This window comes from Oncorhynchus keta, chromosome 37, assembly GCF_023373465.1.
Source record: "Oncorhynchus keta strain PuntledgeMale-10-30-2019 chromosome 37, Oket_V2, whole genome shotgun sequence".
NCBI lineage: Eukaryota > Metazoa > Chordata > Actinopteri > Salmoniformes > Salmonidae > Oncorhynchus > Oncorhynchus keta.
The window spans coordinates 2174457-2192056 of NC_068457.1; the positions used below are offsets into that span (position 1 = coordinate 2174457).

The window sequence follows — 17600 nt, forward strand, 5'->3', positions numbered from 1 at the left end:
GGGCCGAAGAGTAGGGTTGATTTGACTGTTCTGACCTTACAACGGTAGTCGAATACCCAAACTAACGTTGACTACCAGACACAAATGAGACCACTCTTACCATTTTACTCGCCCTAGCAGAGCTGGTAAGGCAGTTTTCATGTTAACCAGAGTGGTGACTGTAGATGTGCTGCTGGAAACAATTTAATTACGTTTTTTTCCTAACATTTACTGATACCAGACATATTCAATCGGTGTTGAGTGCTCGTAAAGTATTTATTCTGCGCTCTGGTACACTCAGACGAGATCCGTGTAGATAGTAGGCTGGACACATTACATTTTTAACAATGTTATTTTCTGATAAAGACTAGTTCATTGCATCCGCCGTGGAGCCCAGTTTCATAATATGACCATATTTCCCAGCTGCTTGTCGTTGTTTTGAAATAACTGGCCTTATTTTAGTGCATTTTCACCCTGCCAGTTCCTATTGAGCACTCGCCTTCTGAATGTTCTATTCCCAGCTTATTGTTCAATGTCACAATGCCTGCTTCGCTATTGTTGGCAATGAGATCTGCTCATGTTGTTTTATAGTTAAAACATTTACATAAATAATATTGGAACTCTGTGGTTTTCCCATTGTTTCCTATGGGGGAAATATAGGCTGTCTATTTTGCCAAATACCTCACAATATGTATATTTAGATTTTTTTTCAAGTCTGGTGTAACCAGTGTGAAATGGCTAGCTAGTTAGCAGGGTGCCCGCTATTAGCGTTTCAATCGGGGACGTCACTCGTTCTGAGACCTTGAAGTAGTTGTTCCCCTTACTCTTCAAGGGCCGCGGCTTTCGTGGAGCGATGTGTAACGATGTCTATGTGTGCAGAGGGTCCCTGGTTCGAGCCTCGGTAGAGGAAAAGAGGAGACGGATGGAAGCAAAACTGTTACACGGGCACCATTTTAATATTTTATAATTGTGTAAGTCTGGGCAACAAACTTATTTGTCATCGATCGCTAGACCAGAAATAGTCAGGAGTTTTTATTTGTTCCCTATTTTTTCATTACGCAGACCTAAGCACAGTTGACACCATCGAGGTGCGGATGTTTACTTTCTACACAAGTTGTTTTTTTTCAGTTTTGTCCGATGAACAGATAAATAAAAAGGGATACATTTTTCATGGAGCATCACTCCAGTCAAAACAGGCTCTGCGAACGTTCGATTCCATTAATTTGCTATGGTCTCGCACTAGTGTTCCAGTTTAGCCAACATTCTTAAGCCGTTTTTAAGCCTGTAGCTAGCTAGAACAAATTTACGAAGCACCTGAATGTCCATTGAGAAAGCACAATAACTATACCATTTAGCTAAGCTAAGAATAATCAAGTCAATTAACGTTGGGTAGTTAGATAGCCTATAGTTAATATACTGTCAAGTTTGATGTATAACTACTAACGTTAGGTAGCTAGCTAACAGGTACATACTTCTGTAATGATATGCTATGTGGTTCGTAAGGACAGCGTAGCTTACTTATTTGAAAAGTAATTACTTTATTACATTGAGTAGCAAGCTACCCCTTGGTCATTAGGGCAAATCTGGTCTGTGATAGGAGGTGGGTTTTCACACCGAGCTCTGCTGCTTTAGATTGAACGGTCATATCTCCGTTACTGTTTCCATATCTATAAAAAATAAGCTGTTTTCTTCACTTTCAGAGAGCGAGCTGACCAAGGGGTCGAAAATGTCACATACAGTATCTTCTATTGTTTGTCCTCATGTGTCTGTTTTTCAGCATAAAGTACTCTGTAGCCACTTAGTGTGGACACCAAGTGAGACCACACACACACAATAACAGTCTCTCTCCATCACTTCATCCCTCTCCCCCTTCTCCCCCTTCTCCCTAAATCCTCTAGGTTATATCAGCTGTTTTGGTGAACCCCTCCCCCATCTGATCTGGCTGACACAGAGGGCACAGCATGATCAGATGTGAGATGTAGTATTATTAAATATGAATTATTAGGAAGTATTATTAAAGATATGTTTTGCATTGAAATACAGACAGAGATGTAGTAGTCCCAGAGTTAATGATCCAAGGTCAGTTTTACATTTGACCTCCTGATGATTATAATGACTGTTTTTTTTATTCGGACACAGTCAAAGGTTATTCATAATCTCTCTCTATCCATCTGTCTCTCGTCTGCAGGTATGTTTTGAAGTGAGAGAGGAAGCTAGTCCCATCATCGCCACCTCACCCACTCTTAAGATAACCTTCAGGCCAACTGGGGGCCCAAGGCTGGTTAGGAGAAACCTCAATTGTGATGAACTGAGAGAATATTAGGGTAGCACTGTAATTCATGATTCATATGCTGTCTGCCACTGTACTCACCTCTTTCCCTTTCTGTCTTATACACGTCTCTCCCCACCTCGTCTTTCTTCTTGTTTTATAATGCACACCATATGTGCACTGAAGTACAGATTGAACTTGTATTTAAAATATTACAATTATCATAATTATAATGCATTTATGTATTTATAACACCTGGATAATGAACTTCTTTCAATAAAGCATTTCACTTTCTCCACTGGTTAAAATTAAGTATCTCATTGAAATACTATCCTGTGTCCGCAACCAATTGTGCAAGTTCTCCAATTTAAAAAGATGAGAGAGGACTGTAATTTTCATCATAGGTACACTTTTGATGTCATAAGGTGTATGCACCAATTTGTAAGTCGCTCTGGATAAGAGCGTCTGTTAAATGACTTAAATGTAAATTTAAATGTAAACTTCTAATCTTTTTGAAATCAGTGGAATTAGAGTATGATAGCTAAAGAGATGGAGCAACCGTGGCATGGCATTCCTGACAGGGACATGCGTCCATCATACATGATAATCTATACAGGTAAGATAGCTAGTTACATTTTCAGATATTACACATTTCTATTTTGACAGAAAGGCATTCCTTTCAAGCTAAAGTGTACTCTTAGCTAGCTAGCTAATGTTAGCTGGCTGGCTCCCTAGCTGACGTTATTATTCGTATTCCAGGACCCAGAACAGAGTTTGCAATTCTAATTAGAGCCTAATGTTAGCTAGCTGACATTGAATCTGGTTGGTTAGCTCCCAGCACTGTGGTGGCATCATTGGCAGTTTGTTCATTGTTGTTTAACTAGCTAACATTAGCTGGTTAGCTAATGTTACATGACGTGTGTACAACACCCATTGAATATGGCCAGTATCAGTAAACGTCTACAAAAAAGAGTACTGAAATGTTTGCCAACAGAGCTGGTTAGGCTGTTTTCATGTTATCCAGAGGTAAACAAATCATCGGCCAGAGCGTCAGGTGTGCGCCCCGAGAGCAGGGCTAAAGCTTAAGAGGGTGTGAACGATGCTGAATGGGTGTAGACAAAGAAGAGCTCTTCACTAGATACCAAAACATTCAAAGACCATATTCTCAAAAGTGAGTTTACAAGTTGATCAACTTTCAAAGCAGAATTACTTTCCCATTTCCCATTCTCAAATGCAGTGTCTGATGTACCATTTTGTAGCTCTGAGTCGTTCATTTTATCCTATGTAAAAAAAAACTTTTCAAATGTTGCTACATAAGACCGAATCCAGGTGGTGAGGCACAATGTTTGTGTGCTGAGGAACTGAGAAAATAACTCTGTTAGCAGCTGCCATGATAACACGGGTGACTGTGTTGATGTCACTCACCTCGTATAGCGTGATGACACCATTGGTCTCGTTAGGTGCCTTCCACTGCATGAAGATCTTCTCCTCGTATGGTCCGGTCTGGGTGGACTCCATTGGAACGGAGCCGGGAACTGGAGAAATGTAAAGACACAAAGGAGTGACGGCATGTTCAAGCAAAGCAGGCAAGCAGGTTTGAGCACTAAAGAACACACACACACACATTGATTAGGCAGTATCACAACGCCACGGTCTGATTGAGAACAATTGAACCATTCAACAACGTTGTATCTCAGACAGCACACAACGGCACACTCAAAATCATCATAATAAAATATCAACACTTTGTTCCTTCTCAAACTTATGATAACTGTACATATTATAAATATATCGACACATATACCGATACAGTGAATGGGTTTATCAGGAAGTGCACAGGAGATGTTGTACCCACTGTGACTATTAAAACCTACCCCAACCAGAAACCGTGGATAGATGGGAGCATTCGTGCCATATTGAAAGCGTGAAACACCACATTTAACCAGGACAAGAAGACTGGGAATATGGAAGAATACTAAGTGTATTTATTCCCTCTGCAAAGCAATCAAGCAGGCTAAACGTCAGTATAGGGATAAAGTTGAGTCCCAGTTCAATGGCTCAGACACGAGACGTATGTGGCAGGGTCTATAGACAATCACTGAATATAAAAGGAAAAGCAGCCACGTCGCAGACACTGACGTCTTGCTTCCAGACAGACTGAACACCTTCTTCGCTCGCTTTGAAGATAATACAGTGCCACCAACGCAGCCCGATATCAAGGACTGTGGGCTCTCCTTTTCCGTGGCCGACATGATTAAGCGATTATAGCGTGTTAACCCACAAAAGGCTGCCGGCCCAGATGGTATTCCTAGCCGCATTCTCAGAGCATGCACAGACCAGCTGGCAGTGTTCACAGATATATTCAATCTCTCCCTATCCCCGTCTGTTGTCCCCACATGCTTCAAGATGGCCACCATTGTCCCTGTACCTGTTCGTAAACATTTCACTGTACCTGTTGTATTCAGCGCACGTGACAAATAAACTTTGATTTGACCTAGGAAAGCAAAGGTAACTGAACTAAATGACTATCGCCACATAGCACTCACCTCGATCATCATGAAGTGTTTTGAGAGACTAGTCAAGGATCACATCACCTCCACCTTACCTGCCACCCTAGACCCACTTCAATTTGCCTAACGCTCCAATAGATCAACAGATTATGCAATCGCCATCCAACTGCATACTGCGCTGTCTCATCTGGACAAGAGGCATAATGCAGATACCTATGTAAGAATGCTGTTCAATGCCTATAGCTCAGCATTCAACACCGTAGTATCCTCCAAGCTCATCATTACGCTCGGGGCCCCGGGTCTGAACCCCGCCCTGTGCAATTGGGCCCTGGACTTCCTGACGGGTCGCACCCAGGTGGTGAAGGTAGGAAACACAATTGAGAGCATCCTGTCAAGCTGTGTCACCGCCTGGTACGGCAACTGCACCGCTGCCCACAACCGCAACGCTTTCCAGAGGGTGGTGCGGTCTGCCCAACGCAATACTTGGGGCAAACTTCCCGCCCCCCTGGAAACCTACAGCACCGGAAGGAAGGCCAAAAAGATCATCAAGGACATCAACCATCCGAGCTACTGCCTGTTCACCCCACTGTCATCCAGAAGGCGAGGTCAGTACATGTCCATCAAAGCTGGGACCGAGAGACTGAAAAACAGCTTCTAGCTGAAGGCCATCAAACTGCTAAACAGCCATCATTAGCACATCAGAGGCGGCTGCTTACAGACATAGATTAGGAGTCACTGGCCACTTTTAGAAATGGATCACTAGCCACTTTAATAATGTTCCAAATCTAGCATTACTCATCTCATACTGTATGTATGAACTGCACTCCACACTATTCTACGGTATCATGGTCAAATTTAAATTGTGCTTACATATAGGCATCACCTATTTCATATGTACGTACATACTGTATTATCTTCAATACTACACCACTGACTGTTAAACAGCCATCTCCGGGACATCAGAGGCTGCTGCCTATAGACATCGATTAGGAATCACTGGCGACTTTAAGGAAATGAAACACCAGCCACTTTAATAATGTATCCGTATCTTGCATTAATCATCTCATATGTGTAAACTGTACTCTATACCATGCCACTATCTTAGTTCAATGCCGCTCTGCAATACACAACCGTTCAAAAGTTTGGGGTCACTTGTTTTTGAAAGAAAAAAGCACATTTTTTGTCCATTAAAATGACATCAAATTGATCAGAAATACAGTGTAGACATTGTTAATGTTGTACACTACTATTGTAGCTGGAAATGGCTGATTTTTTATGGAATATCTACATAGGCGTACAGAGGCCCATTTATCAGCAACCATCACTCCTGTGTTCCAATGGCACGTTGTGTTAGCTAAATACAAGTTTATCATTTTAAAAGGCTAACTGATCATTAGAGAACTCATTTGCAATTATGTTAGCACAGCTGAAAACTGTTGTGCTGATTAAAGAAGCAATAAAACTGTCCTTCTTTAGACCAGTTGAGTATCTGGAGCATCAACATTTGTGGGTTCGATTACATTTACATTACATTTAAGTCATTTAGCAGACGCTCTTATCCAGAGCGACTTACAAATTGGTGCATTCACCTTATGACATCCAGTGGAACAGCCACTTTACAATAGTGCATCTAAATCTTTTAAGGGGGGTGAGAAGGATTACTTTATCCTATCCTAGGTATTCCTTAAAGAGGTGGGGTTTCAGGTGTCTCCGGAAGGTGATGATTGACTCCGCTGTCCTGGCGTCGTGAGGGAGTGTGTCCCACCATTGGGGAGCCAGAGCAGCGAACAGTTTTGACTGGGCTGAGCGGGAACTGTACTTCCTCAGTGGTAGGGAGGCGAGCAGGCCAGAGGTGGATGAACGCAGTGCCCTTGTTTGGGTGTAGGGCCTGATCAGAGCCTGGAGGTACTGAGGTGCCGTTCCCCTCACAGCTCCGTAAGCAAGCACCATGGTCTTGTAGCGGATGCGAGCTTCAACTGGAAGCCAGTGGAGAGAGCGGAGGAGCGGGGTGACGTGAGAGAACTTGGGAAGGTTGAACACCAGACGGGCTGCGGCGTTCTGGATGAGTTGTAGGGGTTTAATGGCACAGGCTGGGAGCCCAGCCAACAGCGAGTTGCAGTAATCCAGACGGGAAATGACAAGTGCCTGGATTAGGACCTGCGCCGCTTCCTGTGTGAGGCAGGGTCGTACTCTGCGGATGTTGTAGAGCATGAACCTACAGGAACGGGCCACCGCCTTGATGTTAGTTGAGAACGACAGGGTGTTGTCCAGGATCACGCCAAGGTTCTTAGCGCTCTGGGAGGAGGACACAATGGAGTTGTCAACCGTGATGGCGAGATCATGGAACGGGCAGTCCTTCCCCGGGAGGAAGAGCAGCTCCGTCTTGCCGAGGTTCAGCTTGAGGTGGTGATCCGTCATCCACACTGATATGTCTGCCAGACATGCAGAGATGCGATTCATCACCTGGTCATCAGAAGGAGGAAAGGAGAAGATTAATTGTGTGTCGTCTGCTTAGCAATGATAGGAGAGACCATGTGAGGTTATGACAGAGCCAAGTGACTTGGTGTATAGCGAGAATAGGAGAGGGCCTAGAACAGAGCCCTGGGGACACCAGCGGTGAGAGCGCATGGAGAGGAGACAGATTCTCGCCACGCCACCTGGTAGGAGCGACCTGTCAGGTAGGACGCAATCCAAGCGTGGGCCGCGCCGGAGATGCCCAACTCGGAGAGGGTGGAGAGGAGGATCTGATGGTTCACAGTATCGAAGGCAGCCGATAGGTCTAGAAGGATGAGAGCAGAGGAGAGAGAGTTAGCTTTAGCAGTGCGGAGCGCCTCCGTGATACAGAGAAGAGCAGTCTCAGTTGAATGACTAGTCTTGAAACCTGACTGATTTGGATCAAGAAGGTCATTCTGAGAGAGATAGCGGGAGAGCTGGCCAAGGACGGCACGTTCAAGAGTTTTGGAGAGAAAAGAAAGAAGGGATACTGGTCTGTAGTTGTTGACATCGGAGGGATCGAGTGTAGGTTTTTTCAGAAGGGTGCAACTCTCGCTCTCTTGAAGACGGAAGGGACGTAGCCAGCGGTCAGGGATGAGTTGATGAGCGAGGTGAGGTAAGGGAGAAGGTCTCCGGAAATAGTCTGGAGAAGAGAGGAGGGGATAGGGTCGAGCGGGCAGGTTGTTGGGCGGCCGGCCGTCACAAGACGCGAGATTTCATCTGGAGAGAGAGGGGAGAAAGAGGTCAGAGCACCGGGTAGGGCAGTGTGAGCAGAACCAGCGGTGTCGTTTGACTTAGCAAACGAGGATCGGATGTCGTCGACCTTCTTTTCAAAATGGTTGACGAAGTCATCTGCAGAGAGGGAGGAGGGGGGAGGGGGAGGAGGATTCAGGAGGGAGGAGAAGGTGGCAAAGAGCTTCCTAGGGTTAGAGGCAGATGCTTGGAATTTAGAGTGGTAGAAAGTGGCTTTAGCAGCAGAGACAGAGGAGGAAAATGTAGAGAGGAGGGAGCGAAAGGATGCCAGGTCCGCAGGGAGGCGAGTTTTCCTCCATTTCCGCTCGGCTGCCCGGAGCCCTGTTCTGTGAGCTCGCAATGAGTCGGAATGAGTCGCAATGATTACAGGCTCAAAATGGCCAAATGGACTTTCTTCTGAAACACGTCAGTCTATTCTTGTTTTGAGAAATGAAGTCTATTCCATGCAAAAAACTGCCAAGAAACTGAAGATCTCATACAATGCTGTGTATTACTCCCTTCACAGAACAGAGAAAACAGGCTCTAACCAGAATAGAAAGAGGAATGGGAGGCCCCGGTGCACAACTGAGCAAGAGGACAAGTACATTAGAGTGTCTAGTTTGAGAAACAGACGCCTCGCAAGTCCTCAACTGGCAGCTTCATTAAATAGTACCCGCAAAACACCAGTCTCAACTTCAACAGTGAAGAGGCGACTCCGGGATGCTGGCCTTCTAGGCAGAGTTGCAAAGAAAAAGCCCAAAAGAAAATATTAAGATGGGTAAAAGAACACAGACACTGGACAGAGGAAGATTGAAAAAAAGTGTTATGGACAGACATATCAAATTGTCAGGTGTTCGGATCACAAGAAGAACATTTGTGAGACGCAGAAAAAAAAATATGCTGGAGGAGTGCTTGACGCCATCTGTCAAGCATGTTGGAGGCAATATGATGGTCTGGGAGTGCTTTGGTGGTGGTAAAGTGATTTGTACAGGGTAAAGGGGATCTTGAAGAAGGAAGGCTATCACTCCATTTTGCAACGCCATTCCATACTCTGTGGACAGCGCTTAATTGGAGACAATTTCCTCCTTCAACAGGACAATGATCAAAAGCACAGCTCCAAACTATGCAAGAACTATTTAGGGAAGAAGCAGTCAGCTGGTATTCTGTCTATAATTGGGTGGCCAGCACAGTCATCTCAACCCTCTTGAGCTGTTGTGGGAGCAGCTTGACCGTATGGTACGTAAGAAGTGCCCATCAAGCCAATACAACTTGTGGGAGGTGTTTCAGCAAACATGGGATGAAATCTTTGATTACCTAAACAAAATGACAACTAGAATGCCAAAGGTCGACAAGGCTGTAATTGCTGCAAACTGAGGATTCTTTGACTAAAGCATGGTTTGAAGGATACAATTATTATTTAAATTAAATATCATTATTCCTAAACTTGTCAATGTCTTGACTATATTTCCTATTCATTTTGTAACTCAATTCATGTATATTTTCATGGAAAACAAGGACATTTCTAAGTGACCCCACATTTTTGAACGGTACTAAATATGTATATTCTTAATGCATTCCTTACTTAGATTTACATGTATTTTAGGTATATGTTGTGAAACTGTTAGATATCACTTCTTAGATATTACTGCACTGTCGGAGCTAGAAGCACAAGCATTTCACTACATCCGCAATAACATCTGCTGGACACTTGTATGTGATAAATACATTTGTTTTGATATAAACAATGTTACAATTACATTTCAAGTATTAACTCATCTAAATGGGGGAAGTGGGAAGACAGCGCTGGTGGCTTAACCCCAGGACTAATGGAGTGAGCAGCTGAGGTCAAGGGAAACATCCTCAGTGCTCAACCCTGACTCTTTGATTTTATATTAATTTATGCAGTCTGATGACTGGGCGAAAGTCCTGATAATACCTTTGTTAAAAGGCCATTTAGTCCAACTTCACACTACCTTAATAATTGGCATGGCAGACGAGAAGAATGTGGCTGGTGTAATGTACACAATGGGAAACAGAGAGCTGGTTTCAAGTGCAGGGCGCAGCAGCTGTTTATTGTAAAGGACCACCAGAGGAGGCAGGTAGCTGGGTCCAGGGGCAAGCAGAAGGTCATACACCGGGAGTCCATAAAGGCAACAGTACAGGCAGGGAAAAGTCTAGGAACGATCAGGCAATAGGTAGATAACTGCTCTGAAAGGTGTGTCACAGAACCAACAATACCTCACAATGATAGTGTGCAAAGAAGTGAACTAAATAGTGTGTGATAATGACATACAGGTGTGTGAACAGGTGATCAGAATTCAGGTTATTGGGATCTGGAGAGTGAGCTGCGTTCAGGGGATCTGTGTGTTTGAGAGTGTGAGCTGGAAAGTGAGCTGCGTACATGGGATCTACGTGTTTGAGAGTGTGAGCTGGAAAGTGAGCTGCGTTCAGGGGATCTACGTGTTTGAGAGTGTGAGCTGGAAAGTGAGTCGCGTTCAGGGATCTGTGTGTTTGAGAGTGTGAGCTGGAAAGTGAGTTGTGTTCAGGGATCTGTGTGTTTGAGAGTGTGAGCTGGAGAGTGAGCTGCGTTCAGGGGATCTGCGTGTTTGAGAGTGTGAGCTGGAAAGTGAGCTGCGTTCAGGGCGTCTACGTGTTTGAGAGTGTGAGCTGGAAAGTGAGCTGCGTTCATGGGATCTACGTGTTTGAGAGTGTGAGTTGGAAGCAGATGTTACAGCTGTTCTTGAACAGTGTTGGCATTAGCTCCATCAACAGGGCAGATTGAGGGATAGAGGGATGGAGTGATAGGGGAAGGGGAACTGGACTATTTTTGGACATTGCCAAGCTTTAAGGTAGAAAGAACAGTGAATCTCATTATCTTAAACTCCCTGCTAACAAGAAGCATATTAGATTTGGGAGTTTAGTGGTAAGATTTGAGTCACCCAGTTCATACTAATTGTTTCCATTGACTTTAGATCACACATGTACACTTTGCCAAATGTATTTTACTGTAATGTTTTTTTGGTCTATTGTTGTCGACAATGATCAAGGCATTTATCGTTGATCCTAGTATTAGATCAATATAGGATTATTCATGCAATACAGTGCTTACTAGTTTGTTTAGTAATGTTCCATTTATAACCAGATTAGACAGCAGCGACGCCAGGGTTTAGTATTGTGTTGTCAACGATACATCGAATGTACTTGGCTGAAAGATATTTGTCATGTCCAGTCAGCATCCCAACCCAACACCCAAACCAAATAACCATGGTGATTCCACCAAAGAGACATTTTTACATGTTAGAAATCTTTGTCAGCTCTAATTATTCAAAAACAGAAGAGGGAGGAGAGCTCTCAATATATGTTGTTCCACATTTGACATAGTCTTTGAGTGTACCCTGGATGGTTAAATAATATATTATTAGAAAATAAATTATGTCCTTGAGTAGATTTAACAGTCATGATTAAACAATGATTTTACTGGCGATTTATCTTACTTTAGAGAGAGAGCTTTTATTTCAATCTTAAAAAATAACTATGAAACAAATGCTTTTTTCAGAGGTATTGTTGATTTCTGTTTGTAGACTTGCTACAATGGACATAAATAGCATAAATAAAAAATAAATACCCTCTAGGGTCTCTGAAATATACAAGATCTATCTACGATTAATTTCTTCCTGTTTTAATGCCTGATAAAAAGTGAAATTAACGCCTTACAAGGTTGACACCAATCGGTGTGCTCTAAGTGCTAACAAGCTATACGTAATCTCAAAACATAAGCTGAACAAAAATATAAACATAACATGTAAAGTGTTGGTCCCATGTTTCATGAGCTGAAATAAAAGATTCCAGAAATGTTCCATACACACAAAATGTGTATTTTTCTCAAAAGGTGAGCACACACTTGTTTACATCCTTGTTAGTGAGCATTTTTCATTTGCCAAGATAATCCATCCACCTGACAGGTGTGGCATGATCATTACATCTTGTGCTGGGGACAATAAACGGACTCTAAAATGTGCAGTTTTGTCACACAACACGATACCACATATTTCTCAAGTTTTGAAGGAGTGTGCCATTGGCATTCTGACCGCAGGAAAGTCCACCAGAGCTGTTGGCAGATAATTAAATGTTCATTTATCTTACATAAGCCGCCTCTAACGTTGTCGTAGAGAATTTGGCAGTATGTCTAACCGGCCTCACAACCGCAGACCACGTGTAAGCAAGCCAGCTCAGGACCTCCACATCTGGCCCCAGTGATGTACTGGGCTGTACACTCTGAAGCGCTTTACGGGCGGATGCCGAGCAGTTGCCATACCAGGAGGTGATGCAACTGGTCTGGATGCTCTAGATGGTGCAGCTGTAGAACATTTTGAGGATAAGATATTTTCAGTCTCCTGAGGGGGAAAAGGCGTGGTTGTGCCCTCTTCACAACTTTCTTGGTGTGTTTGGGCCATGGTAGTTTGTTGGTACTGTCATGACTGGCCTGTGAGGATCAGGTTACAGTGGATCACAGTTCTACAGAGATATCTCTCCCTCCCGCAGAGGGGAAGAGGTTAAGAGTGATTGATGGGTGGGTTTATCACCTCACGCCCATTGTAAATTATAAGGCAGCATCCCAAGTCCATTCTGTTCTCTAATGTGAGAGATCGGAATGTCTGTATGCCTTAGGAAGAGTTTACAGCCAAAAACTACAGAACAGTAAATAAATGGACTTTTGCTTTGAGATATCAGCTGATGTCAGAAGGGCTATATAAATACATTTGATTTGATTTTGATTTAGAAAATATCCAGATGAAAAATAATGTTTTGGTGATGATAAGAATGTGATTTGAGTTGTCCATAAGAGATCATAGTTAATTCTAATACATTGCCTTGTGACTAGCTTCGCCCCACGGAATCCAGAGAGTGTGTCATAAAGACGGACACACCCTTTCTACTCTGGGGTATAAAACATGTGAGTTAAGAATTTACATACTTGACTAGAGGACCGCGAGCTGCAGCAAAGGTCCACAATTAGTCTCGACCCCAAAACAATCAGGTTCATGGTTGAGTAGTTCTTCTAAGTGCTGTATCTAGGAAGGTGAATTTAAACAGGACCCTCTGGCATATCTTTTCAAGTCATCGATTGTCTACACGGCCCTCATACCCATGCTGGGTTCGTCGACATGGCTGATTAGCCTACTCAGAAGCTCACTCACAGAACGAGTGCAAGGAAACATACAACTAAGCGAAAGGACATTGTGACATCGTGTGGGCAATCAGAGACTTACACCTGAAGACGAAAGAACAAGGCGTCTGCCAAATATTTCCCACTAAGCAGAACTCAGCCCACAAAAAGATACCCAACGGAGACCTTCAACACATAAATATATGCATTACACTATTTAGCCATAAGAGCGGCAGTTCGGGGGAAAGGTGTTAGGGCTGAATCTAAGCATAGTTTACAAATGTATCCAAGTGTTGAATTTCTCTATTGTACTTTCTCTCTCTCTCTCTGTAAATCTCCATCTTGTGTAACACGTGTCATATTGTGTTGGTCCGCTAGGGACCAAGTTCTAACCAATAACCAAGAAGGTTTGTGTATGTGCATCTTATGTTATCATTTGGCTTGTTAGTAAATAAATAATCAACTCATTTTGTGTGGCACGGAATGATTAGTGAGACACGGGTAGTGCAGATTTACGAATTATGCGACATTCAGAATGAGACTGATGAGGAAATGAATGAATTATGACATTGATTCTGATATTATTTGAGTGAATTTGGGAAACGGTAAATCATTAACAAACTTTCCCATGGTTACAGGATTAATTTAATCACGTATAAACATAGTTAATTATTTGATAAATAGCATGTCATCACATTAACAATGATACCAAGGAACTTGAAACTTTCCACCCGCTCCACTACAGCCCCGTCAATGGGGCTGTGTTTGACCCTATTTTTTTTTTTAACCTTTATTTAACCAGGCAAGTCAGTTAAGAACAAATTCTTATTTCCAATGATGGCCTAGGAACAGTAGGTTAACTGTTCAGGGGTAGAATGACAGATTTGTACCTTGTCAGCTCGGGGGTTTGAACTTGCAACCTTCCGGTTACTAGTCCAACGCTCTAACCACTAGGCTACCCTGCCACCCCAATTTACCTGTAGTACATGATCATATCCTTTGTCTTGCTCACGTCCTTATCATTGTCGGTGATCAGATCTACCACCGTTGTGTCATTAGAAAACTTAATGATGGTGTTGGAGCCATGCTTGGCCACGCAGTTGTGGGTGAATAGGGAGCACACACCCTTTCATGGCTACCGACATGAGTGCTATGGGGCGGTAGTCAATTGGGGAGGTAGTCATTCTTTGGACACAGAGACTATGGTGGTCTGCTTGAAACATGTAGGTATTACAGACTCAGCCAGGGAGAGGTTGAAAATGTCAGTGAAGACACTTGACCGTTGGTCCAAGCATGATCTGAGTACACGTCCTGGTAATCCATCTGCCCTGCGGCCTTGTGAATGTTGACCTGTTTAACTTTTTGGTGACAGGGGGCAGTATTTTCATGTCCAGATGAAATGCATGCCCAAATTCAACTGCCTGCTAATCATCCCCAGAAGATAAGATATGCATATTATTAGTAGATTTGGATAGAAACCACTCTGCAGTTTCTAAAATTGTTTGAAATATGTCTGTGAGTATAACATAACTTATTTAGCAGGCCAAACCCAGAGGACAAACCATTCAGATTTTTGTTTTTGAGGTCACTCTTTTCAATGGGTTTTCATTGGGAATCCAGATTTCTAAGGAACCTTCTTGCAGTTCCTATCGCTTCCACTGGATATCAGTCTTTAGAAATTGGTTCAGGTTATTCCTTTGTGTTATGAAGAAGTACGGCCATCTTGAATGAGGGTCACTTGAAGTGTACTGTTAGATAGAGGCGCGTGACCAGAAAGCTAGCTTCAGTTTTATCGATTATTTACGTACAAAATACCTAAAGTTGTATTACAAAAGTAGTTTGAAATGTTTTGGCAAAGTTTACAGGAAACTTTTGAGATATTTTGTAGTCACGTTGAGCAAGTTGGAACCGGTGTTTTTCTGGATCAAACGCGCCAAATAAATGGACATTTTGATGTTTATGGGACATATTGGAGTGCCAACAAATGAAGCTCATCAAAGGTAAGGCATTAATTATATTTTTATTTCTGCATTTCTGCAGGGTTGAAATATGTTTTCTCTATGTTTACGGAGGTGCTATTCTCAGATAATAGCATCGTTTGCTTTCGCCGAAAAGCCTTTTTGAAATCTGACATTTTGGCTGGATTCACAACAAGTGAAGCTTTAATTTGCTATCTTGCATGTGTGATTTAATGAAAGTTTGATTTTTATAGTAATTTATTTGAATTTGGCTCTCTGCATTTCCCCTGGCTTTTGGTCAGGTGAGATGCTAGCGTCCCAGAGAGGTTAAAGGTCTTGCTCACATCGGTTACGGAGACCGTGATCACACAGTGGTCCGGAACAGCTGGTGCTCTCATGTATGTTTCATTGTTGATTGCCTCAAAGCGAGCAGGAAATGCCTTTAGATCATCTGGTAGGCTCGTGTCACTGGGCAGCTCGCGGCTGGATTTCCCTTTGTAGTCTGTAATAGTTTGCAAGCCCTGTCACATCCGACAAGAGTCAGAGCCGGTGTAGTAGGATTCAATCTGAATCCTGTATTGATACTTTGCCTGTTTGTTTGATGGTTCATCTGAGGGCATAGCGAGATTTCTTATACATTTACGGATTAGTGTCCTGCTCCTTGAAAGTGGTAGCTTTAGCTCGGTACGGATGTTAACTGTAATCCATGGCTTCTGGTTGGGATATGTACATGTACATTAATGCCATTGGATGCCTTATCTGACCACTGTATTGAACAAGTCACTGGTATTTTCTGCTTTAGTTTTTGCTTGTAAGCAGGAATCAGTACGATATAATTACGATCAGATTTGCCAAATGGAGGGCGAGGGAGATCTTGTACATATATCTGTGTGTGGAGTAAAGGTGGTCTAGAGTTTTATTCCCATCTGACATGCTGGTAGAAATGAGGTAAAACGGATTTAAGTTTGCCTGCAATAAAGTCTCCGGGCACTAGGAGTACCACTTCTGGATGAACATTTTCTTGTTTGCTTATGGCCTTATACAGTTTGTTGAGTGTGGTCTTAGAGCCAGCGTTCGTTTGTGGTGGCAATACCTCAAGACTACCTTCATATCCGACATTGCGCACCAGCTTTAATTGACAAATAGACACAGACTCCCAACCCTCGTCTTACAGGACGTAGCTGTTTTGTCCTGCCGTTGCACAGAAAATCCAGCCAACTGTTTAGCTCGAACGGAGCTCAACCAGTTTATTCTACATTGATTTGCACGTTGGACAATATAACGGAGGGTAGAGGCCGGTTACACACTCGCTGACAAATTCTCACAAAGCACCCCGACCTGCGCCCCCTGTATTTCCTTCTTTTCTTCATGCGAATGATGGGAATTTGGGCCTTGTCTGGGAGCAATATTATATCCTTATAATATTATATTATTATATCTTCATCCAGTTTGAGGTGAGTAATCGCTGTTCTGATATCCAGAAGCTCTTTTCGGGCCAAAAGAGACGGTAGCATCAACATTATGTGAAAAAACACACAAAATAGTACAATTGGTTAGGAGCCCATAGAACGGCAGCCATCCCCTCCGGATCCATTCTCATCTGCGGGTGTTTCTGAAATAGCATAATCCACAAATTTGAAGGTGTGCCCACATACTTTTGTGCATGTAGTGTACTTCAGTTTCATCAGCGACGGGAAAGAGGAACCTTTTAAAAGGCCCAGTACAGTCGAACGGGATTTTCCTGTGTTTTATATAATGAACAAAAATATAAACGCAACATGCAACAATGTAAAAGATTTGACTGAGTTACAGTTCACATAAGGAAATCAGTCAATAGAAATTTGACATTTATTAGGCCTTCATCTATGAATGTCACATGACTGGGCAAGGGTGCAGCCATGGGTGGTCCTCACCGCCCCGTTCAGCCAATCAGAATTAGTTTTTCCCCGCAAAAAAAGGCTTTAATACACCTCAGCACCCCCTCAGATGAAGAACCAAATGTGGAGGTCCTGGGCTGGCATGGTTACATATGGTCTGCGGTTGTGAGGCCAGTTGGACATACTGTCAAATTCTCTAAAACTCCGTTGGAGGCGGTTTATGGTAGAGCAATGCACGTTAAATTCTCTGCCAATAGCTCTGGTGGACATTCCTGCTCTCAGCATGCCAATTACACGCTACATCAAATTGGGACATCTGTGGCATTGTTGTGTGACAAAACGGCATATTTTAGAGTGGACTTTTATTGCCCCCATGGTGCACCTTTGTAATGAAAGGTACCAGGTGGCGTGGCGAGAATCTGTCTCCTCACCACGCGCTCTCACCACTGGTGTCCCCCAGGGCTCTGTTCTAGGCCCTCTCCTATTCTCGCTATACACCAAGTCACTTGGCTCTGTCATAACCTCACATGGTCTCTCCTATCATTGCTATGCAGACGACACACAATTAATCTTCTCCTTTCCCCCTTCTGATGACCAGGTGGCGAATCGCATCTC

General features: G+C 43.2%; 1 protein-coding gene across 1 annotated transcript in view; it reads right to left on the bottom strand.

Annotated features, from left to right (window-relative positions):
* LOC118370053 (receptor-type tyrosine-protein phosphatase T) overlaps positions 1-17600 on the bottom strand; it is a 488900-nt gene that overhangs the window by 212854 nt on the left and 258446 nt on the right. Inside the window, exon 10 of the mRNA XM_052498885.1 lies at positions 3674-3783. Within this exon, the coding sequence (XP_052354845.1) occupies positions 3674-3783 (110 nt within the window). The remainder of the gene's footprint in view (positions 1-3673; positions 3784-17600) is intronic.